This window comes from Apus apus, chromosome 13, assembly GCF_020740795.1.
Source record: "Apus apus isolate bApuApu2 chromosome 13, bApuApu2.pri.cur, whole genome shotgun sequence".
NCBI lineage: Eukaryota > Metazoa > Chordata > Aves > Apodiformes > Apodidae > Apus > Apus apus.
In genome coordinates, this window is record NC_067294.1 from 4,273,555 (window position 1) to 4,298,974 (window position 25,420).

General features: G+C 42.6%; 1 protein-coding gene and 1 long non-coding RNA gene across 8 annotated transcripts in view; one reads left to right on the forward strand and one right to left on the reverse strand.

Annotated features, from left to right (window-relative positions):
• The window catches only part of LOC127390290 (uncharacterized), a 56,080-nt gene continuing 30,660 nt past the window's right edge, over positions 1–25,420 (reverse strand). For 5 of the 7 annotated variants that reach the window (XR_007890831.1, XR_007890832.1, XR_007890833.1 and 2 more), the window contains 4 exons: positions 14,087–14,244; positions 7,011–7,143; positions 4,642–4,726; positions 1–3,065 (listed from right to left, as the gene is read on the reverse strand). This is a non-coding gene — a long non-coding RNA (uncharacterized LOC127390290). The remainder of the gene's footprint in view (positions 3,066–4,641; positions 4,727–7,010; positions 7,144–14,086; positions 14,245–25,420) is intronic. The other 2 variants (XR_007890834.1, XR_007890829.1) reach the window with 2 other exon arrangements.
• LOC127390289 (neuropeptide Y receptor type 6-like) lies at positions 7,168–10,450 on the forward strand. Its single transcript, XM_051631651.1, has one exon. It carries the CDS (start codon positions 8,283–8,285, stop codon positions 9,405–9,407), a length of 1,125 nt encoding a protein of 374 aa, XP_051487611.1. The 5' UTR covers positions 7,168–8,282; the 3' UTR covers positions 9,408–10,450.

The window sequence follows — 25,420 nt, forward strand, 5'->3', positions numbered from 1 at the left end:
TCAGATGTTCCATTTCTCTTTTTCCTCTTTCATCTTTTCACTCTTCTGTCATAATTGATGATTTCCTTTCTTCTCTTTCCTAAAAGTTCATGTAAGAGCTGGACATAATTTGGAGTGATGGGGTGGCAGGAAGACAGCAAAACATGTTCTGAAAAGTCAAGGATCAAATAATCTAGCAAGGCTGTGGCAGAGGTGAGAGGGTGGAGCTTTCGCTGCATCTTAGTCCGAGACAGACCAGGCAGGATCACAAACGTTTGTCAAAGGAAGACCTGGGGCCAGCAGCAATCTCAGCCACCCCCTGATCTTTTCCAGCTGTAAATCCTTCTTTATGTATTTTCCAGTTAAATTAAAATCTACCTGCTTTTTTTTTTTCCCTTAGCTATTCCTAGGACCCATGTTTTCCCCATTCCACAGAACCTCTGTAGGGTGTTTTTGGTGGTGCTTTTTTGTATGCCTGGCTTTTAGCTTTGTTTGAAAACAGCAGGAAGAGTGAGGCTATGAAGTTCAATATCTACCTGCCTGAAATGAGCTGTAAGGCATCCCTGCTATTCAATACATTTTTAAATGAGGTGGTGTATAAAAGTGAGGTTTTCTAGACACAAAATAGCAATCTAGAATCCATGTTTTCTATTCAGAATACCAAAACTGTTATTACAGTTTAAAACAGACAGGAAAATTCAAACAAGACTGGGGTTAACAGGGAAAATCTTTTGATTATATAAGCATTTCTTAATTAACAACTAGGACAGTGAAAAATGTCACAGCAGGGATTGGTGCTCACAGTGTTTTATAAAAAGCCTGTAGAACAGGAAAAAAACCCCACAACTATAAATACAAATGATCATATTCCCCTCAAATCTGTGAGCTACGGAAATAATTCCTTCTTTGGCAGAGACCACTCCTGGAAAACATCAGCTGGAGAAGTTCTAGAAAGCTACAAAGGATTGAATCAGGGTTTAGAAAGTGGAAACTATTATAAAATATTAATGAATGCAGCCACACTCCTGTTACAATTACTCACACATCTCTTTTTTCAGTAATTTGGCTGACCCAAAAATTAAAGATGCCAACGTTCCAGCCAGTGTCTCAATCTCCATCTCAATTGAATGCCAACTGAATAAGGCTCTGAAATTAGCCAAAAGTTCAAGGCATGATATCCCTTTAAAACTGATCTTCTTTATAAGTAACTCATTTAAAGTTAAAGCAGGTTTTAAAACAGTTGACTTTTCCTTCAAGGCATGACTTAATTGAGAGGTGTGGACCAGAATGAAGCATCCAGGATATGGCAAAGCTCTTCTCTAGAGCTATGCAATAGAAAGGAGTGAAACCTAAACTCCAGGTAGTGAACTTGGGTGGTTTTGTGATCATTTTTTCCAGTTAAGAAAAAAAATTCTGAATCGTGGAGCAGTGTTTCAACACTCACACACATATCAGTCCTCTTTGTCTGCATGATCTTTGGAGAAACAGTTACCGTGCACACTTGGTTGATTTTCAGATGTTGCTGGTTTGGTCAAGTTATCACCTGTTTGCTGAATATACCTTATTAGGGTGTTGATCTCTCCATAAAACAGGGAAATGTGGAGAAACTTTGTTTTCCTTCCATCATGGAATATTATCTTACTGTCCTGACATTAACTGGCCCATCTTGCACTAACAGAAGAGATTTCAAATGATTCTTGCTTGTTTCTTTGTGTCTCTTTGAAGTGCTATAAAGAAGAATACTTATTAAGAAGAAATATTACAGATCCTTCAGAGATGTCCCAGGTCACTGAACCAGCTCTTTGCCCAACAGCTGCTGAAGTCTTTCAGCTAGGAAGCTGAGAAATGGTATGTGGACATCTCTACTAAATCTTACCTTCTGAGGAGGGGGCTGCACCAGGTAGGAACAAGGATTGCTGCACAACTACAGGGAAGAAACAACTAAGTAAACAAAGCAAAAGTTTAGGCAGCCATCAGCAAAGATTCCTGCTGGGCAAGGAATCATGTAAATTCCAAATCAAGAGGTGAGCTCAAAGGATTTTATATGCTAGAGAATTTTTCACCAACAGGCTGTTGCCAATGCCAACAAACGCTCTCACCAACTTCAAATTTGAAAACTGTTTATTATGGCACCTAATCACTTACTCTAGTTTTCCACCCTGCCCATGGTCTGTGGGCCACAGGAACAGCACAGCCTCAGTGCCATCAGGATGCCACTGCTTCCCTCTGAGCTCCCTGGTTCAGAGGATACTGCCCTGAGCTCTCTGCTTGCAATGGTTAATTCCTCCCTGGTTCTGAATGACCTTGGGAACATTTACACAAGCAGAGGTCATGGCTCTAGCTGCTGTATAACCAGATGCTTGGAAAAGATGTTCCAATTGATTCAATATAAATATCACACCTGGAAAGCTTTTAGAATCAGGCTTTTTTGGAATGACTGTGATGAGGTGCTAATCAGTACAAAGACTGGCACTCAGCAGAGCCAGAATCAGCACACTGATTGTTGTGAGGCTCTTCATTTGTTTGTTTCACAAACAGACAAAAATCCCTAATAAAACCCTTTAAAAATATTATCAAAACTCCACCATTTCCTAAAATACAGAGTCATCTTGGAGCTACTGAAATCCAACACAGGCAGAGTTACTGTTTACACTTGTCATTGGCAAGCCAACTGCAGTCTTATCTGCAATATGTATTAACTTTTTGTTATCAGGTGATGTCTGAAAAGTTCAGCCTCTCACTGCCCTTGCAGCCCTGCCTTCCAGTTAGTTACCAATATCTACTGATAAAGCTATTTTCCCATCACTTAATATATTGAGCAGTTTAGAAATAACATGATTGTTTACATAAACACAATTCTGCTACTATTAAGCTCTTTTGCAAACAGACACTGCAGCATTTGGCTGAGAACAACACACCTTGATCCCTTCACACAGCCCCTGATTCCACTTTGGATACAAACCGTGGACGTCAGGCATGAACAGACCCAGAGCTGCTACACCCACCAGCCTCTGATGTCAGATGTGATCTAATTCACAGCACGTTGCAACAAAATGAGATCCCTGGAAGGCAGCAGAGGGACACGACTGTAAAACCAAGAGGATCATGCATTAAACACTTCAGTCTTTCCACAGGATTGCACACAATGTGACATTAGGAACAGAAGCTGAACTAAATAAGCAACCTGAGCTTTGTTTGAAATTTAGAAATAGATAATCTTTTAATTTTACTGATTTATTTCCTTTATAAAGAGACAATGCATTTTTATGGCCTATTCTGATGCACATCTAGCACATTTCATTTGTAGGTCTTGATTCACTTGCTGGGCTACACTACAACCAGAAGTTCTAAAGTACTGTGCAAAAGCTTTGTTTTTACAGTAGTTGTGACATAATCAAAACCAGCCAGCAAGTGCTAGAAATATTTGAGAACAGTATATTCACACTGCTTGATGACAGCATTTTACTTAAAATTTCAGAATTCACAGGTGATTCTTAGAATACAAGGCAATGGGCTAAATTAAAGGACATTTTTAGGGGAAGGCATTAAGTCTTCCTAACAGTAAATTAGGTCTTTGATTACCTTATCTGGGATCACCAGGATTATCTAGGATGTTTAAAGAAGAGGTTAAACAAACACATCATGAATAGATGGATTTACACTAGAAGCAGGAGGTTTGTCTGGCTGATCCCCCAGGATCCCTCCACCCCTATTTTCTACAAACACAACAGCATGAGAGAAATAGATAATTCAGATAATAGATAGTTCAGATAATTAGCTCTAAGCTGTACTCTGGGTACAGCATCAGTCTTGCTCAACCCAAAATCCTACTGCTTTTCACAATCATTCTCCCCAAAAACACACGTGCAGTAAGACAGACTCCAGTACTCACTCAAATGTTCTGTCTGCAAATTTCTGCTTCTCTAACTTACCAGGGAATTCTCACCTCCTTTTCCTGGTCTGTTCCCACACAAACACAGACAAACTCTGGGCCATTTCCTATTGCTCCTGCTTTTTTAAGTACTGGAGAGCCAGGGAATGGTTCCATAAGGGCACTGGGTTTAACTGGACCCAGGTACAAATTCAGGAGTTTAAAAAGCAATGTACCAAATAGCACACCCTGACAAAGTCCAGTTCCTTTCCTGTCCCATAAGTATCCACTCTAAATATTTAATTGGGAAACACTGAATGCTAATTTTTATAAACGAGCAACTTGAAAAGGTATGGACTTTTACTGGAAAAACAGTAATAATAACAAAAAAATCTCCTTTTCAACATGTGCTACTGTAGTGTGCCATGCTTTGCTTTTCAGGAGTGTTTTTATATCTCTGGAGTAAAAGTTAAAATAGCAATATATAATAAAAATACAATGATCTTAATTACAATAGAGCAAAGTATTCACTTAATAGGGTGTGCATGTTCTTTCCAAGCAGCTTACTGTATTTGCATATCTCCCTCAGTTAAAAAAGCAACCACCCATCTGCAGATGTTTATGTATGAAATCCAACATAGGGAAAACATTTGCACTACAGAGCAGATAAGATAATTGAAAATGAAATTGCAAGATAAGGTGTTTGACAGGGCGGAGAGAAGCTGCACAGTGGAGGAAAAACCATCCCCATGACTACTGGTCCTTTCTCCTCCCTGTTCATTGCTGTTCACCTCTTCTTAGATTCCAGAGCTTGTTTTATTCCTCAGCAGCCTTTCTACAGACGTGGATTCAGTCACAGTCAGAAACTGTGAAACTCTGCTTTGTTTCAGAAAGAGAAGAAAGGACAGTTAAAGTTTTGCTTTAGCAGCAGCTGGCTTTGCTCTGGATTGTTTTATACACAAAGGAGATGTGTTTGCTGGCTTTGTAACTAACTCAGAAAAGAAAAATTGTTAAAGGCAGTGTGGATCTGACTTGAATTTTTCATCAGGTAAGAAGTCAGAAAATCCATAAAACTGTGGCAAAACTTACTGAAATGTATCTTTTAAAGTATTGTTGTATTCTGTAAGTCCTGTATTTAACATTGAATTGAAAGTATCCTCCAGATTTTATCTATGCAATCCTTTGGAACTTAATAAACAGATGATGTTTGCAACCAAAACATTACTGGTCACTTGGAAGGGATGGGAATGTGCATCTTTAACATAGGTAAGAAAATACTTAGGAGAGAAAGCCTTTTAAAAACTCATTTTATTTTAGACTAAGCTTTTAACTTTCTTTTGCTTATGCACGTTTCAGTAACATTTCTGCATCTAGAGGAATGAAACCACTCGGCTGAGAGGATTAAGTGTCAAACTCTCACTGTGGCAGAGAATCTTTTTCAAAATGTGTGGATTAGGGATTGAAGTAATTAGTTCTCAAATTAAACACTTCAATTCAATTCTGATATCAGCTGAAGCTGCTATTCAGGGATGCCGATTCTGCTAATACTTATTAGCTTAAAAAAAATGCCAGTATGTATTACAATAGAATTTGACATGCTGCAGTAAATACGAGTGTAAGCTATTTTTCTAATGCTATGAATACTCCAGTTCTTTAAAGAAGCCAGGTGTAATTGTTTTATTGCTCAAGAAATGTTTAAATTGCCTTGCATTATGACATGTACCAACCCTACATTTTTAACTCACAGTACAGAGCAAAGAGTGGGAAAAAAAGGAATCTTTTTTCCTGCAAAAAGGACAGTGCAGATGAGCAGTGTGCCTGAAGCTAATGTAGAGAGCAAACTGATCAGAAGGTCAGTACAGGGACTTTTCCTTAATGGTAGGAAGTGCCAAAGAAGCCCTGCCACCCATACTGAATTCTTGGGAGAGGACATTCAGCACTACCAAGCCATGTTGTGCAACCATGGATAACTAAGCAAGCACAACAAATAGTGCATAAAACATTACAAACCTGGCTCAGGCTCATGTCCTTTGAGTCCCCACAGCTCCTCCTGATAACATAAAAAGCAGGGAAGAGCAGAGCTTGTCTTTGAAGGTATCTCGCTTCCAAGCCAGATCCCCTGCTAACACCTGCTCTTTTCTCAAAGGGCAAGGCTCAGATCTGGACGAGTCAGGCAACCAGCACAGGCAGCACAAAGAGGAAGATCACCTGTGATAAAGCAGCCAAGAGTCTAGACCCTTACACAGCTAAAGTGGCAGTCAGGCTCATCAGGGCAACATTTACCCCTGCTTGGCCTCTTGTTCTTCCGGCACATGCACCCTTCTGTGAGATAAATCCAGCCAGGCAGTCAGTGCTGCTCCAGGGAAAAGCAGTTAACAATGCCTTCCAGGAAACAGGTTGCCTGAAGGTTTTTTACCCAACCACATCATGGGTTTCTGCAGGGTCTGACTGTGCCACCTTCACAATCCCTTCCACTTCTCCTGGACTCATTAGGAGAAGAGTTTTTGCAAGCTGGTGCACACAGAAAAGGGTACATAGTTTTGTTCCTGACCTATCAAAGTAGGAACACCTGCAAGGGACTTACAAACTACCTGAGCCCCTAGACCTCAAGAGCTTTTGCAGCATGACTATGCAAGTTCCGTGCCATCCCCTCAGGAAGGCTGTGACCAAGCCAGGTGGGTTATCAGGGAGACTTTCAGAACTTGATGTTGGCCCCTCAGCACAAATTAAGTGATACCTGGAACATCAGGGCCATCATTTATATGATGTATCATCATATAAATCCACAGCCACTTCTCGCTCTAACAGGACCTCACTAGTTGAAAATCGTATTTTGATCAGAATGAGAGTGGTAATAGATCCTCCAAAGGTTGTTGTGTTGTTTTGGTGGGTTTTTGACTTCTAATTTGAAGCACCCAAACTTATGTCAAGCAGAAGTATCAGTATAAAGCACTCCAGGATAGCTGGAATATTCTTGGAGTGTGTGGAGGCAGTTACAGAATCACAGCTCCCAGTTTAACCCTGGATTTTATGTTTAATCTCATGCAAGCAACTAAACACTTTTTATTCCTTAGTGATTAAATACTGGCAATCTTTTCTGTAAAAAGGTTTACAAATCTACACGTAAACAGATTATTTCTAGTAATAATAAAACACCCACCTATCCCTTCTTCTTTTTGTCCCTCCTCTTTTTTAACTTTCCACTGCTCCTTCTCCTTTCTCCAAGGCTCTCAACACTTTGGCACTAGGGGTGAAGAATGACCTCTTTCCAGATCGTTTTCCAAGAATTTCTACTGCAAAAAGTAATTCAGGTGAGTTAGAATTGAGTTTTGAAAGGTGTATGTATAGACCATACTTATCCACCTTTCAATTTTTAAAGTAACTCTTTACATCTTTCTTTTTTCCTTTCCCAGGTTGGAAACAACTGTTTTCTGGCTGGAAAGCTGGTGAGAACTTTGATTTAAGATCAACTTTTTAACCCGATGATAAATTCAAACCCATCAAGATATTCTGCTGAACCTAACCCTTCCCATTACTATTAGCTTTATAACAACAGAATTGCATGAATTTTTGCTTGGCACCTGTTTAAGCTAGAACTGAAAGAAGAATCAGCTCTGTGTCTCAAGAGAACTTGTTCTATTTAACCACAGAAAAATTTGGGGGTATCATTTGTCAAACTTGTACAACCCTGAACAATGCACAGGGAACCACCCATATGGAAATAATTGTGTGTATAACTTAAGATGTGATCTTTGTTTGGTTTCCATTATTCTCAGATTAGATTGAGGAAAAAGGACATGCTGCTTTTAATACATAAGCAGGACAGGAAACTCCCTTAAAGATGTCACTCATGGGGGTGCTGAATATCACTTAAGCTCATGCAGATATCATTTTGATTAAGCCAGAGGGATTTAGTTTATTAGCTCATATTGCCTTGGAGTTTCAGAGGAAACATAAATGTGATGTCTAAGATAGCACTGTGATGGCAAGACCCAATTCTTCTTTTTTATGATAATAAAAAAGCAGCAGATTATTCTCATCAGAATTCCTTAAACCTTGCTGAATCTTTGGCTGAGACAGATCTTAAAATATTTTCTTTTGAAAAGGCAAAGTTTATCCAAAGGTGGTAAAAGAGGATTTGTATTAAGATGCTCACACAAAGTTAAAGGGAGCTGTCACTGCTCTTGTCTACCACCAGCAGTTACAGCCCTGGAACACCATCAGTGCAGAACCTCAGAAAAGCAGCATCAGCCTCCATGCATATATACACAACCACTGGCTTTTCCTCTCAGGATTTCTCAGTGCTATGATTAATTAGACTACATTTTCTTAACTACAAAGATAGCCTGAGAGGAATCATTGTCTTGGAAAGCTCCATACAAAGCATATCCTAAATAATACCAGGGTTTGTCCATAGGCTGGGAGATGCTTCATGATGGATAAAGCCATTCAGCATCCCAGTGAGATCCTGTCTAATCAAACCATCTCTAACATCAGCTATTCCCAGTTTTTGAACTTCGATACGTGCCAGCTTTCCCTCCTTGCAGAATGCTTGCTCATTACAGCCTACACTTTAGTTACAATAGTGGGGCTTTTTGGAAATCTTTGCCTGATTATTATCATAAAGAGACGGAAAGAAGCTCAAAATGTCACCAACGTTTTGATTGCCAACCTCTCTTTATCAGATGTCTTGATCTGTATCCTGTGTATCCCTGTCACAGTGGCATACACCTTAATGGACTACTGGGTATTTGGGGAAGCCATGTGCAGAATCAGCTCCTTCATACAAAGTGTATCTGTCACAGTCTCCATTTTCTCACTGGTACTAATTGCTATTGAGAGATACCAGCTGATTGTGAACCCGCGTGGCTGGAAACCGAGTATTTCACACGCTCACTGGGGAATCCTTTTCATCTGGGGCTTTTCCCTCATGATATCCATTCCTTTTTTAATATTTCACCAATTAACAGATGAACCCTTCAAACATCTATCTTTCCATAGTGATTTCTACAAGAACAAGGTTGCTTGCATCGAAGCCTGGCCATCCGTTACCCAGAGACTCATTTTCACCACCAGTCTGCTGGTTTTCCAGTACTGCTTCCCCCTGGGGTTTATCTTTATCTGCTATCTCAGGATCTTTGTATGTCTTCGAAGGAGACATGGTAAAATAGACAGGATGAGAGAGAACGAGAGCAGACTGAGTGAAAACAAAAGGATTAATATGATGCTGATATCAATCGTGGTGACGTTTGCAGCTTGCTGGTTGCCTCTCAATATATTCAATGTTGTTTTTGACTGGAACTACGAGGCACTAATGAGCTGTAATCATAATCTAGCATTTACAATATGCCACCTTGTCGCCATGATCTCAACATGTATCAATCCCATCTTCTATGGGTTTCTCAACAAGAATTTTCAGAAGGATTTGATAGTGTTGGCTCACCACTGCAGGTGCTCAGCCTCCCAAGAGGAGTATGAAAATATTGCCCTGTCAAATCTGCAAACTGAGGCATCTAAGGGGTCTCTGAGATTAAATAATCCCCCTGTGGATACCTAAAATAATCCAAAAGCAGTTTCCAAAACTTTGTATTTTGTTGGAGATGACCTCTTTTTGTAGATCTTGATCATGTAACTGCTGTTTTTAGAGTTGGGATTTATTTATTTATTTAAGGAGCACTAATACAGGCTCAATTTGATGTACTGCAAATCCCACTCAGATTGCTTCTGTTCTAGATGAAATATGTATTTACTAATTCTCCAAACAGCATTGTACTCTACTCCAAACCACTAGTATAGATCATTGCTTTCTCTGTTACCATCATCATTGGTCCTTAAAACAGACCTTTTAGAATCTCCATTATCAAACAAGCACACTACGAATTCAGAGTATATTATTTTTTTTTTAGCTACTTATCCAGATCACAGGTTTGGGTAGAAAATTACTTGTGTATTTTAATTTTAGAAATACCTTTCTCCACATTTCTGCACTAGCAAGAGGTCACACTTGAGGCAGACATGTTTGAAAAGAATGTCTTCTGTGATGCAGTGGATAGAGGTACAGAGGTGTAGTACTTACCACAACTTCCCTCCAACTAAAACACATGAAAAGCCTGATCCAGTTTGGTACTAAAACACAACAGAACACATTCTTCGTCCATGCTATGATGCCACCATAAATCCTCAACTGAAATTGGCCTGTTTAAATACAATACTTAGACCATTTCCTCCAACAACTCACCACCTTAAAAGTAAACTTAACTTCTTTGTTCAAGTTAAATATAACTAATAACTTGCATTGCTGGAGCCTCTCTTTTTTTTTGTGAGTGCCAAAAACTAGCCTGGTTGTAACACTTGTACATAAAACTCCATGTAATTTATTCTCTAACTTTAGCAATCTACTGATGCCCCACTTAAGCAAAAACAATTAACATTCAGATTACAATCAGCTCCTTGATGATTCAGCTATGATGAAATTTACCTGAAGGCTATAAATTCTCTTGGATAGGGACCTTCATCTTTTGTAATCACAACAGTTCTGAAACGATTCCATCAGGCCATAGTTTTCTGCTGCTGCTGCTGCAGCATTAGTGCCAACTGCCTGCATCACCCTGCTCATCAGAGGAGCTCTGTGAGAAGAGCCTCAGGAGCTCTTGCAGACACGCTGGATTGTCAAGTGCTTCCTGCTGCAATATATTCTGATTAAATAATATGGACATGACAGCTCAGATTACACTCAGTTCTCATCACGCAAAAACCTCAGACAGTATTTAGTGTCTGAATCAGGCCCAGCTGAGATTCCCATCTGTGGACTTGGCCTAGGCGGTTCCCATACCAGAATTCCCATCCCATAGGTATGCCCAAGTGTGCTTAGTTTTACAGCAGAGATGTTTTTATTATCAGATCCCAAGTGGTTGAAATACAGCCACAAAATGAACACTATTCTAAATCATGTGGTGAGTGGGCCAGCAGAAACTCTTCTGACCGTAGCAGGCGGCCAGGGATTGCTGATGGATGGTCTTCCTTTACTGTCTCTCCCTACAAGTGCTTGGGCAGTCTTCTTCCATGGCATTAAACATTTAAAAAAAACCAAAAACACACAAAAAAACACACACCAAAAAAAAAAAAAAGGCACCAGAACTGCTATTGCTTTTTGCAACACCAATTGTCTACTCCTGACAACCTGATCAGAGATCAGTTTTTCCAGTCTGAGTCTTGGCATCCGAGGGTTCCTCGTTACCAGGTGGAAGCTCTCTGAGCAGTGAGACTGCTTCAGAATCCCCTGTGAATAATAACACTCATGCCTTGAGTTCTTCTTGTCATTTCTTTCCTACATTTTCATTTCAGTCAAGTGCTGATGCTCCATTTCTCAGCATCCAGTTATCAAGTATCTCTTTTCTTAGTGCTGCACTTCAAAAAATCACTGCTAACCACAGTATCATCACTGCCTTGAAGACATCACCATTCACCCTGCAAGTTCTCCCATCACATCCACTGCCTTTATATGCAGTCTGATCCCTACTTTCCAGATAAGTCAATAGTAATGAACTGACTTTGATAGGAATATGAACAAAGTTAAGTTACTTATTTTTAATACATAAGCATTATGGGCTCCAACGTGGTGTGTGATGGCGACGTATGTAACTGTGCAACATGCAGTGCCTAAAGATTGCTCAAGTTGTACCATTAAACTGACAAATATTGCTGTGTCTCAGGTAATGCTGGAATCTTCATTCTCCCTTGTTTTTACTGCTATAGCAAGTAGATGAAATCGTAACAGAATGTTAAGCTGTTACTTGATGCAACCTGATGGAGGACTGAGAGTGTCCTTGGGGAAGCAGAAATATGGAATTCAATATGGAAAGCTAGAGGGGGAGCCTGAACTCCAGAATGTTGTTCCAATGTACAAGCAAAGTCTTACAGTGTCAGTTGTAAACAAAACAAAACAACAAACAAAACAAAGCAAAAAAGCCAAACAAACAAAAAGAAACCCCCCAAAAAAAAAAACACATAAGAGCTTTGTTCAAGTGGTTTGGTCATGTAAACCAGAGCAAGGTATTTATAAATGAATATATCCTTACATGTACTTGTATTTTATGGTTGATAGGTTTAACTGTAAGCACAAGTGACTAGAATTAGATGCTTGAATATTGGCATTTGTTGTGAAAATGATTTTGTTGAACAGAAAGCTCTGCTGATTATTGACTGCAATTCTGTACGTGTACAAAAGCAGTGCCACTGCTGTGTGTTATTTAAATAACTTGATTCTTCCTGTCTACTGACAAATAAATACTACCTTGTATAAAAGTGCTACATTGCCCAACTGGTACATTTTACTGCCTAGAATCTTGGTCAGACAATTCTCATACAAACAATTCTGGAGCCTGGTTTAGCATTTCACATGTTCACTTATTAGAAAAACTGAGATCAGGGAAAAAATAGATATTTGCTGTTTCCAGAAAGGGACAAGGACTTAAAAACAGGTAGAGAACCTTGTCAGGACTCATGGTGCTGACATAGCTTTTGGTTGAGAAGGACAATGTCATAAAGTAGGGAGGTTTCAAGTGACTTTATGTCTCAAGGGCAGAGCAACCTTTTACTGTAGTAAAATGGCATGAATGGGATTTAAAAACACTTATGACACTTTTTCCAGGTTGAAATTACCTATGGAGCAGAGTAAAAAATGAAGTAGAAAGATGACCAAACAGCACCACTGAGAGAGAGGTCTCTTAACCAAAACATGATCTTGGTCTAACTATGGCAAGTCCTCTGAGCCCTGCACCTCCTTTCCCAACTTTCTCCTCCTGCTCCCCACGCAGGGATTGTGTGGGTCAGGCTGTTTACAAGATGCAGAGTGGCCAGCACAACACAGCCATCTTCTTACTTGCAGCTCTGCATGTTAGCTAATGAAAATAAAATAGGATTTGGCTTTCAGGAGAAAAAAAACATCCTTCATATTCACAGACTTGCCTTTTTTAAAGTTTCATCCAACTCCCTGCTTCCCTCAACTGCCCAGCAGAGTAGATGGGTGATAAACCAAGCTATTAGATATCTATGAAGCTTGCTTCATATATAAATATGATATTTCATCATATAAATATTTTCCTTCCTCATTATTTTGAAAAGTACTGTGAGAGAGCAGCAAACCCACAGCAAAGCTTTGAGTAACCTGACACCAAAGGGTCAGTCCAACTGCAGATGTACATAGCAGAACTTCACAGACTCCATAAACATAAAACAACACTGTCCTTTCAATTCTATGCTAGTAAGACACTTCAAAATGTTCCACAGTGACAAGCTTAGAATTATCTTGTCTGCTATCACTCATTTTTAAACAAGGTTCCTTTGGCATATAGCTTGGTTTCCACGCAAATGCACTGACTGATGACTTTTATTTCATTACCTTTCATAGGCTTCTCTATTAGTCACAGGCTATTTACATAATGTGATGGAAGTGGCACCTGTGTGGAGCTAGTCTCTGTGCAGAATTCATGTCACCCTCATACCTAGGGAGAATAACTTGTTAATTCATGTAGGGCTGTTATAGCCCTACTGTAACAGCTACATGAATTAGTTCTTCCAACCAAGAATGGCTACTAGAGTCAGAAGCAGCCCTCAAAGTCTGGGGTTCCTCTAAAGAGAATCACTTATTCCCCCTTGCCAGCTCCATTTTTAGCTTGGAGACTTCTGCAGTGCTTACCTTCCTGAAGCCAGAACCACCCTGTTGGAGGTGGCTCGGAGAGGCACGGATTCCCCAGGCACTCATGAGCTGTGACTGCTGCTCAGCCTCCACCCCCACAAACCTTTAATTTCTACCTGGAAGCCATCTCAGGATTTGCCATCACTACCACTAGAAAAACCAGCCCATGACTGTAGCCTGATCATATTCCCATTTAACCTCAAGCAGTTGGCCAACTGAAGCCATTTCATCCACATGACATTGATGGGCTGGGGTGAAGGGCTGCTTGCTGGTTTGGTGGGTTTTTTTCAAATAAATGCCACCACTGCTTTCTCACACCTGAGAAGTACATCTGGGCAAGAATAAAATGCAAGAAGTTTTGTGTGAACCAAAGCAAGAAAGGAGATTCCAGAAGAGTCCTCATACTTTCTTCTGCCTCTCCAGAGGCAACTGTCCCTTCTTCTTGGATTTTCTTCAGCACAATTCTCTAGCTGCCACTCTGTCCCCTTTTAAATAACTCTGCAGGAACTTCACAGCAACTATAGCCTTCCAGTCCTTACCTGTTCCTGTTGCCTCTGGGATGGATTCCACTGCTGAAGGAGCTCTCTTCAGCTGCCAAACAGCCTGGATTTTGGGGAAGGAGCTGAGCTTAATGGACTAGAACAGAGCCAAGCCAAATGCCCACTGGAGCTCAGACCCTAGAAGACTCAGGAAGATTCTGCAGTGAAATGGACATAAAGTTCACAAGTCTCAGAGGAAATTGGAACAGCATGAAAATATATGTATAGTATATCTTAAAAGGACAATTTTACAGAGATAAAAGGAACAGGAACCATTTCATATTTAACTTGCACATAAGGAAAATCCACATACACACTGCAGCCATCCCTGAAGAGGTAAGAAATACAGGCTCTCCTTGCAGGAACACAAGGCCATCAGGTGTCTACAATGTCTATGATCATTAGTTGAAGCAACTGAAGGGCTGTGACTGCCTGGGAACACAGGACTGCTGGCTTCTAATTAAAGATGAACTTAAGTCTCCTTTAAAAATTGGCCACAGAATTAGTATTGAGTCCAAAAGCAAAATCTCAGTTGACTGAAAGGTCATCAAACACAGGGAGATAATTACTGCTTTTATGTCTTGATGCTCCAGAAAACCCAAGCTCTGACACTAAATTTAAAACAAACAGGCATGCTGGAAGCCTCTGATGGATGGTAACAAACAGTTCTACTCTTTCCCATCCCCATCCCCATCACATAAGAAGACCAAGCACAGAGGTATCAAGGGCATTATGCAAGAAAACTCCAACAATCGTGTGAGTCCCAGTATCCTGTTAAACCTCATGTTTTTATTCACTGAAATACAGGACAAAGCAAATATTTAAAGGGAAAAAAAATAACCTTTGTTGTTGTTGTTGTTAGTATCATTTACTTTGCTGACTAATCAATCTACAGAATTGATTAGCTTTTGCTTACACAGTTTTGAGCCCCTGCCTTTTTCCAAAAGGAAAATATACAGTGTACCAGATTCCAGGAGTATTAAAATTTTGTTAAAAGGCTGCACAGGGTCAGTGTTAAAATACTTGCAATATGTTTTTGCATGAAGGGGATCTGCAGCAGCTGTAGAAAAGCATTCCAGAATATTAACTGCAACTTATGAACAAAAACAAGTTATGAACAAGGAAAAATTATGAACAGCCAAATTAGTATAATCAAGAGTTACAGCACATCTGCTGCTAAGAAATAATAGCTGCTTTTTGTATTCTTGGCAAAGCTCAAAAAAATCAACTGCTAGTTCAGTAATTAAGGCTCCAAAAACACCCAGAATGACAGGATTGTTGAGGATGGGAAGGGTCCTCTTGAGATCATCTAGTTTAACCCCCCCGTGCTCAGAAAGAAATAATGCTTTATCTGAAGTATAATCACACATTTCCTTAATTAAAACTTCAGCAGAAAACTGCTCCTGGGAGATCTGGCCCCAGAGGAGCCACGAGGGTGAGCATGGCCAGCAGTGCCTGCGTGTCTGCCACGGCATGTCCCTGAGCCACTGCTGCTCTCCACCAGTGCTGCCTCCAGGTCAGCACCTCCCTGCAGGATTTATTTTTTTTCTCAGCCTCAGTTCATGTTGCTGGCAAAGCAGGAGCTGAGTTTTCTGAGAAAAAAAACCATCTCGAAATCCCCTGATGAAGGCCAGTCCAGCTGCCAGTGTAAAGGCAGCTGTGAGGGAGGCACTGGTCAGGATACGTGGTGTGGAACCACCAATGAAGCAGGCAGGAGCCTGGTAGTATGGACAGATGTGCAAGCCAAAAAAGTAATTTATTTTCACGTATTTTTTCACCCAACAGACCCAACCAGGGCTGAAATCAATAGAAATTAGTTTCTGCTCACTTCCTCTGTAGAATCATGATGGGTTTGGAAGCTAATGTTTCAGTTAAGATACAGGACAAGAGACCAGAACTGCCTTAGATGACCAGAATCTAGAGATCCTGCAACTTACTGCCATCTACATTTTACATTAGGTATGTCAAATTAGTTCCTCAAATTTGATCCTTGAGAATATGTATCAACCTTTTATAGTTACTTTGTTTCCCCTTTAGAGCAATCAAGCTGGTCCCCGAGGCAGGTACTGCTCACCAGCCACCTTGACCCCAACCAGATCACTGCTGTGTTCATGCTGCAGGCTGCAGCCTTGGTGAGGGCTGAGCTGAATGCTCAGCACTGAGATGAGATGGCCTGAACAGAGCAGGCAGCCTGGCCCCCACTTCCAGCCCTGCCCTGGAGAGGACCATGCTCACCATATGGTGCTCCTGCTACGCCTGTGCTATTTCTAGCTTCAAACACTGGAACTGGAACAGACATTTAAAAATAAGGCTTTGATCCTGAGTGGTCTGCTGACCACTCTGTGGACCTTTTCTGCTGGTAGTCAAACCAGCACTGTGTGCTGTGCACCCTTCAGATGATCCCTGCTAGTCCCTTCACAATACAAGTCCACACACTTTGCTCTTCCCTACCCAATTCCTTAGACCTGCTTTTTTATCTGCATTGTTGTCTCTCCTTCTCTTCTTGCAAATCCACGTGCCTAGACTTGAATGTGCTTTGAATCTGACATTATTTATCCAGCTGGAAAGAAAGCAAACTTATACTCCAGGCAATTAAATGAGTCTTTCACGTCTTGAAAACTTCATTCCACCATTTACCCAATATTCACCATCAGCACAAGGTGCTGCAGCACAAACCAACCTCTCCAGGACTGGCCCATCCTGTGCCCACCACCCCCTGCCCACCCCTGTGGGCACAGTTTCCAGCCAAAGCCTGGTGGAAACCAGGTACTGACAGCTCTTTCTCACCCAAAGATGTCCACATCCCAGTGCCAGCTTTAGGTAACACTAAACAGAAAATAGTATCTTATCTAAAAATACTAATTTCTACATAAATTGCTGGATTTCTAGTTAATGGACCTGTAAGGATTTTTTTTCTAGGCCAAACACCCCTTTCAAAGCAAATGATTAGGGCTGGATAAAACCCATCCTTGTTACTCTACCATTCAGCATGCAGATTAAGGAGGTAGTTTCAACATCTCAGCAGCCATCCTCCTGCAAAAATGAACACTTCACAGGCCAGTCAAAAAGCCTTGAAAAGCCTCGGCATTCCCACTGGGGGGTGACAGAGATCCAAAGGATAACTCCTTTGCACAGCGCCGGAGCACAGGAAATCCCCACACATGCAGGGAATGGAGCAGAGCACCCTTCAGAGGTGTTCTGCACCAGAAAGGGAGGGTTCAGAGAGCTCAGCAGCTCCCAAAGGGACATCTACACTTTGGTAATTGAGATTATTCCAGCTTCCCAAGCCACGTGGCTGATTGATCTGATATTACAGTGCATGGCCAGACTGAAGTAGTCTGTGGTGCTTCATTACACACCCTCCTTCCATGTCTAGTTGAACATCTTCAGGTTCTCTGGAGAAAAAGAAAACAACCAAAACTGTAACTCCCCAAACTACCAGAAGATACAGGCACAACACTGCCCTTGTTAAAAGCTAAGTCTTGAACCTTCTTAGGGAAATCAGTGCACTTCCAATGGGGTAAGACAACTTTTCCCAGGCAAGTATTCTGCTCTTCAAATACCTCCAAAATATGAAGTTGTTGGATGTCATTAAAAACTGACATGTGCAGGTCAACTGCCTCGTTTTAAGTGTAATGAAAGGTCAAGGCAAACTCAGCCCTGCCCAGGTCTACTTATTCTGCTGATTCCCAGCAGCACATGCTCTTTGGGGCAGCCTGGGAGGACCAGCAATCCCTTTCTGCACGTCCTGGGAGCACCTGCAACGCTCTCTGCATGAGCACTGTCAGCTCTTCTTTCCAAGCAATCCAGACCTCTCAGTTTGCCAATTTACCACACCTTACACCAACACAACCATAAAATAGAGTGAAAATGTTCAGACACTGCATTACCAATGGATTTATACAGCTGCATTTAGAGAGAATTAGAGAGAATCCCAGCCTGCTGAGCTTCATACATTAACTGCCTGAGCAGTGGTGGTTCCACCATCATGCTCACCATTCTGCTACTAAATCTGCAATTTCCACATATTTTTCTCCTGGTGGCCTCCATGTGAAAATGCAGAGCCTGAATTTATGAAACAATCAGATTTTTTCCTTTGCTCAGTTTTGAAAAGAAGAAAATCAACACTTTCCCCATCTCACTCTTCACTGTACTGACATTTTCTCTCTGGAGACCAGAGCTAAAGTTCCAACTTGGTCACAAGGCTTGATGGGATTGCTTCAGTCCATAATAAGTATTTATCCACATCATAAAACTACTATTGTACTGTATGTCATGATTAGCCATTTTTGTTTGGCCAAGGCAGCAGGTTGTATTGGTCACACCTGAAGTACAGGCTGGGTTGGGCAACTTAGATAACACAGCAATTACCTGCACAAGACATACCTGTAGTGAGGAGAACTGTTCACTCTTCTGCAAAAGAACCAAATCAACTCCAAGTTTAAAAGGAGGGGTAGTTTTATTGACATATTTCCTGCTAATGTTTTATGGGGACAAACTATTTTTTGCATTGCAGAAAATCAAGGCAGTATTATGCTTAGATTGCATCTAATTAATTTTTTATACTAAAAGCCTTCTCACTGCCAGATGGCTGCTATGTGGCCATTTAGAAACCAAAAGATATCAGTCAGGAAAAAAAAAAAAAAGCCCTCAACTTTGTTCACTGAGCCCCCTGTTCACTCATGGCCTTGCCAGTCAAATTGTATTATATACATTCAGACACAAACGTCTTTTAGGAGAAGGATGAATCCTCATTATTTTAATGCATCTCTCTAGGCTTCAGAATTATTCTTTCCCATTCAAGCCACTACTCTCCAGGGTAAAATACAGGAGCACAGAATATTAGCCTTGGAGTTACCTTTTGCTAGGTCAAAAGACCTTTGGGTCATCTTCCTCATTATCTAACTTGGGGCCATTGAGAAAGATGCACATGGAAACCTAGAGTCTGGGTCTGTTGTGGCTCCTGCTGTCACCTTCAAGTGACAGTTTGCTAACTGGCAAGGGAAGAACATCCCCAGCTGGACAGCAGAGCAAGGGACAGAGATGCCTAACCCAGCACAGCCAAAACTGGACTCTGTGTTTGTCAGTGCCAGTGCAGAGAGGAGCAAAGCCCCTGTCTTCCTTCTGCAGAGGTGAGGCCTGGACTTACACACCAGCAGTGCAAAGGCATTTCTGTCCTCTTCATGCCAGGCTACCCACTGGCTAACATTTGCCAAAATGTCACAGGGAAAGGAAAAAAACAAGTGCTCCTCAATGATAGTCCTTCTGCTCTTCGACTCAGAGGTTTTATTAAAAGGGAAAAAGCACAGAGGGCAGCTAATCAACTGCTCCTAAGAAAGACAGTTCTGGAGATTGATTTTTCAAGTGATTAGCAGGGCAAACACACGTCTTCACAACTCAAAATCTTTGCATTTTTTATCCAACAGCTATTTTCATTAACCAAGAAAGGATCAGAAAGGGTCAGTTAACAGCCAATATTAGTCTCAAACACCGATGGCTTTACTACCACAGCACACAGATTTAAAAACCTATACTGCAGCTTTGTTTCCATAGGCCCCAAAGCTCCATAGATTCCACATGCAGGTTTAATTAGAAGCAAAGGCTGCTGCTGTATCTTTGCATGTATGATTCTTTCATGACAAAATACCAATTGCTGGACAAAATGCAATTCAGCTTCATGCAAGCCATTCACCACCTCCAGCAGATTTAGCTCGAGCTAGAAGCTCCAGTGACAGAGCAGAGCAGCTGCCAGCAACTTGTGGGCTAAACAGGAACTGGGATGGCTTAGAGACAGATAATATACCCTGCAGGGAGCTAACAATAAGCATGGTGGCATCAGACAGCCTGTATGCTTGCTGTGCTTCTTTCCATACCTGCTAGTCCCTCGAGGTATCAAGAACTTGCAGCTGACTGTCCTGCTGGGCTGGGGAGTGCTGGGAGCTCAGCACACACACAGCACACTTCCAGGTAATGCCAAGCCACAGAAATTACAGAGAACCTGCTGTACAGATCACTAACTAGATTTAGGTTAAACCTCCAAAGAGGACAGCTTTAATAAAATTATCATCTCTCAACCACTTGTCCAGTTTTCTGAAGGCAAGAGTTATACCACTTCCACCAATGAATTAATACCTTTCTGAGCAATGGACTTGGTAGAGTTAGGTTATGGTTGGACTCAATGATCCTAAAGGTCTTTTTCAACCTGAACAATTCTGTATTTCTGTGATTCCAAGGTGCACCATCAGGCTTGTGGCTTCTGAGATGCAGCATCAATGCCCCAGAAGGCAGAGGACTCTGAATTAAGGGCACAGTTGTCACACGAGTTGTTACAGCCCTCCCACTTTCACCCACTGAGCTCTCATTAGAGCACCACAGGACATTCACTTACACCAAGGACTGGAGCTTCACAGTGCTGCTGGAAACAGAGTGATTATCCCCCTAGAGAAACACCATCATTTTCAATTAGTGCAGTTCTGCAGGACACTGTGACAGAACCTGCAGTTAACAATTACAATGAACTGCTAGTGCCAGGAGAAGCATGAATTAAAGCACCGCCTATAACCACACAGATCCCTACAAACTATTCTTCAGCAAAACATTTCATGCTATATCTGCAAACCCAGCCTTTTAATTGCACTGCTTTTCAACCAGTCCTGCACAGTGATTAAAGCAGGTCTGTGGGACCAGGAGAAAATATGACTCAAGATCTAGGGCTCATATATCATCTCCCCAGGTCTCCAGGGTGAACTGGTCTCATAGTGACCAGTGAATTATTTCCAGTTTCAATGTCAGGTGATTTTCTCCTCTCCAGCTGCCTGCACAGGCAGCTCCTAGACCAAAATTTCACTCCTAGGAGAAGTTTTGCCCTGCTGCAGAGAAGCTGGAAAGCCACCTACAGTTGCTTCCTAAGAATTGCTCTCTCAAAGAGAAATCCACTGCCTAATTTAGGGCTCCACAAAATCCTACAGGCCCTAACCTCCCCTTCTCAACCCATGGCACTGATAGTGCCGTGTGACACAAGTGACAGTTTTCTGGACCCTGAATTAACACTCAACATTGGCATAGTGCATCCAGTCAGGGACGTTTCTCCTCTCCCTTATGCAGCTTTAAAATCATGAAAGTATAAATGAATACATCCAGGACCTGAGGGTAAAGGCTGATTCCTCATGCTTACACCGACTCAGAGATAATCTCTGAGCAGTTCTCAGTGGAATTAATTCATGCATTGTGGGCTCACAGTGTTATCAAGGTATGAGAAGGAATGCATTACATAAATACACATTTATCATTGGGAGTGAAACAGCTGAGACCAATTTCCATTTTTGCTTCTGCACTTGGATATGCTTTGTAGATATTTTCCTTCAGCAAATTATTCAATCCATCACAATTAAAGTAACACAATGCAATCTTTCCTCTGATTTAATCGTTCCCCTTCTGCCAGATATACAAATTCAAATACGTTCAAAGTAATATCTAAAATAGAAAGATTCTTTTCAAAATTAGCACAAATCTCCTAATGGGTTCAGAATTACATGCTGGGAGTCTTGCAATGCATTGATTTTTTTGGTACTTAATTTCAAAAGATTTCCAAAGTATGCCAGCATGCATCTGAGTTGATATTTCCCAGGAATCTCTAATGGACTTGGGTGTTCAAACCCCTCAGAACATCAGTCTTTTCTGATGCTGCTGCAAACACTTTCCTTCCCCATCAGCCCTGAGCAGAGCTGCCCCTCTGCGATCCAGGACAGTGCCCACAGCCCACAGGAGGAGCAATCCTGCCTCCTTGCAAGGAAGCAGCCCACAGCATCCACATCTCAGGTACTTACACAGCTCAGGAGCAAAGCCACAGGGAAGGTCACAAACACAAGGTCAGAATGAGGTGCATGGAAAGGCACAGAACAGACCCTCAGGTGGTGTCCATTCCTCTGACAGAGCCTCTCAGGGAGAGGCTGGCCACGTGTGCCAGCACCTTTGCTCACTGCTGGCTTGGCCAGATTCGACCTGACAGCTTAAAAGCTTTCACTAACAGCTCCATGGCTTGCCCAAGGTAAAGCACATGGACACACAGACACAATTGTTAAATAGCCTGGAGCTTTTGCACTTTCCTACAACTACGGGACAAGAAGAGCAATTCAGCATCACCACAATTAATGAACGTGTTTTCATCTGTCCTTTCCTTCTGTATTTCATCCCCTGACTTTGTTTTCAACTCTCTTCCTTTGCTGTACCTCCTGAATGTTTAATTTCATGTCCAGGCTCTGCAACAGAGAGATGCCAGTGCTGATGCTTGTCGGGGGAAGAAGTGAGGACTTCTGAGCATGGGGCAGCCCAGCACACTCACCAGGGACAGCAGCAACACTTGCTGTCCCTGCTGAGATCCCCAGGTCGCAGAGCCACTGGCAAGAGTTTCAGTGGAAAAGGCACGCACCAGCCCTCTGAGGATTTAAGTTTCATGAGCTGTTGAAGCAGGGTTTTATACAGGCAGCAGTGCTACTTTTTCTCAGCAGCCCTTCCTCAGTAAGTGATTCAAAGGAAACCATTACCCAAACCAAGCTGTTAGTGCCCTTGTTATGCTGAAGCACTTGCCCTCCCTCAGCACAGCCATCCTGGAGCTCCCTCAGTTAGCCAGAGAAAGGATGCGAAATAATCAGCACATTCAAAGCCTGACTGTAGCAGATCTGCAGCAGGACCCAAAAAATAGCCTCAGAAAATAAACTGTTGTAAAAGGAGTAAAAATTCCCTGTTGTGTTTTGGTTTTTTTTCAAATGTCTGCTGTGCCTGGCAGGCAGAAGCAGTGTGCAAGAACATGGGATGGGAGCCAAATTCAGTAACATCCTACCGGCTCCCTGTCCAGACCTGGGTCTGCACAGGAAGCAAAGCTGCCCTGTCCTGGGTGGGCTCAGGCAGTTCTGCATCACTCTGCAGTATGGAGTTGTATGGCTGCACATCACCTGTGAGCATAAGCCAGGGAGGAAATGGTTCCTGTTTTCCTTCCCATCTATATGGGCTGGAGCACGGAAACGCCTTCATCCCAAACCTCTCCTTTTCCTTCTTCACACACTGAATGACAAGTGAGGGGGGTGGTGAGACAGTGACAGACACCCAGCAGATGGAAAACTGGCTATTTTCAGCATGCAGCAACAGGCAGCAACTCGCTGAGTGCAAACTGTGGCTGTTGGAATTGTTCTCCACCCCAAACTGGTGTTGGTGGAGGAACAGGCTGACCAGTTGTGCACGAATGGATCAAAAGGCCTGTGTCTCTGTGGCAGCCAGAGTCAAAACCAAGGCACCCAGAAGGACAGGCTGCTAGGCCAGGGGAAAAGAGGGGCTAAAATTCCTGACCATGGCCATCACACACCCATGCATGGTCCTGGTCAGGGGAGCAGACAAAGCAGCTCATCCCTTCCTGAGACTTCCCCAAGCTGTGCCTGTCCCAGCCCTGAGGTGGCTGCTCTGTGCCCACCTGGGTGCTGAGGAGCTCCGTCCCACCCCTCAGCCACCAAGCAGAAATCAGATCTTAGGTTGGTTTGTTTGGCTGCAAACCACTGCAGCAGAGCACCCAAGGCGGGAAGGAGAATTACAGAAGGACTCGTGACCACCAGCTGCCTAGAAAGTTGCTTATGTAAAAAACAATAACAAGAAAACATCTCTGCTATGGTAAATGCTCAGTAATATTTCATGTGCTCCGTTATGAGCTGTAAGATGTTCTGCTGAAGGTACCTGGGAGTTTGCCTGAGCAGGCACAGAGTGCTGGTGCCATCTGCTGTTTGCTGGGTGCTGGCAGGAGAGCACAGGCAAAGCAAGTAACAGCGTAACAAAAGAAAACTACTTGATAAATTACTACCTGGCATAATGAAAATCCTTCAGATACCCGAGGGTCTCCTGCGGCAATTTAGGGATAAATGGGGTTTTAGACAAGATTTATTTACATGGGAAACATGACAAGCAAATCCTTGCTGACACAGTCCTTAATGCTGCGTGAAATTAGACACGACGCCTTCTGGAAGCAAAGAGCGGGATGAAAACAGAGAAAGCCACTTACTTTTAGGGTTGGAGGTACTTTTGACTTTTAGCTTAGTTGGTTACTTTTAGCTCCTCAGCTAGAAGCGTGGCTCCTGGAGATCACAAAGCCACCAGTGCTGAGGAGAACAGCACCAAGTGCTTTACCTAAAAACTGATGGACTATTTAGGACACACAGAGCCAGCTTCGCTTATAAAACCCAGACAGAAACTCAGCTCTCATCCAGCTCTTCCACCAAAAGCACTCCCAGAGGCTTAGGACTCCCCAGTCTTTGTGCTGTTGATAGCCACCTTCCTGGAGCCTTCCTCAACCACCCTCCTCCTCACACCCTCCAGCTGAGCCATCCCCACTTCCAGGACCCCTTCAGCGGGGCAGGAAATGATAAATCCCTTGGGAAGAAGGTGTTGGCTGCCCTGGCAGGGAAGGTGCTGCCCTGTGACAACGTGGCTGGCCAGCAGCAAGGCTGAGCACTGGGGCACGTCTGCCCAGCATGGGGTTGGGGACCTGCCCCCTTCCTGCCAGGGTTGAGACCCTTGCAGCCAGTGACCTGAGGGACTGGAAGCACAACACTGCCCAGCTGCGAGGTGCTCAGCTTGCACCCAGACCCCACACAGAGCCAGCAGCTTCCCAGATACTGGTTTGAGTTTGAGATGGGAAGATACTATTTTGCTGGGGCCCAATCCATCTAGCTTTGTATGAGAATTATTTCCACTGTCCTTTGGGAGAGTTATTTATACTGACAATTGTACTCTGCCTCAAGCACTTCAGCCAGCTGTCCAGCCAGCAGAGAGGTTTCACACCAGCCCCAGTCCAGCCACCCAGCACTGACAGAAGTGCTGTGCCACACAGAGGAGGCAGGTAGAATATTTCTAGCAGAGTAAAAGCGATGTGTTTTTTTTTTAATGTCCTTGCTCATGGCCATTGAAACCTGCAAACTTGAGGACCAGAGGTGCTTGTGTGGCCATCGAGAGAGCTGCAGCTGTTGGGATGGCATTCTGAACATGCAAAGGGAGCTGCTGCCAGAGCTAAAAACAGAAAGCCTGGGCGGCACAAGTGAAGTGCAGACGATCCACACGCTGCATTTGTTCTGAGTAGCACTGGCTGAGGCTCCCCAACAGGAAAAGTCTCTGATTTTAGCCATTTTCTCTATCTCAATAAATTGTCTCCTAAGTACCAAAGAGAAAAGCCAGTTTTAAGAGCCCCTGTTGTGATGGGCAATGGAATGAGAGACCATGATGAATGCAATCTCTCCTGCTCTAGCAAGTGGGTTGCTTAAGGAAAAGCCAAGATAAAACATCCCCCTCTGGAAATAG

What these genes read in the sequence shown, in the direction of transcription:
- LOC127390289 (XM_051631651.1), top strand. Translation starts at nt 8,283, where the DNA reads ATGATGGATAAAGCCATTCAGCATCCCAGTGAGATCCTGTCTAATCAA.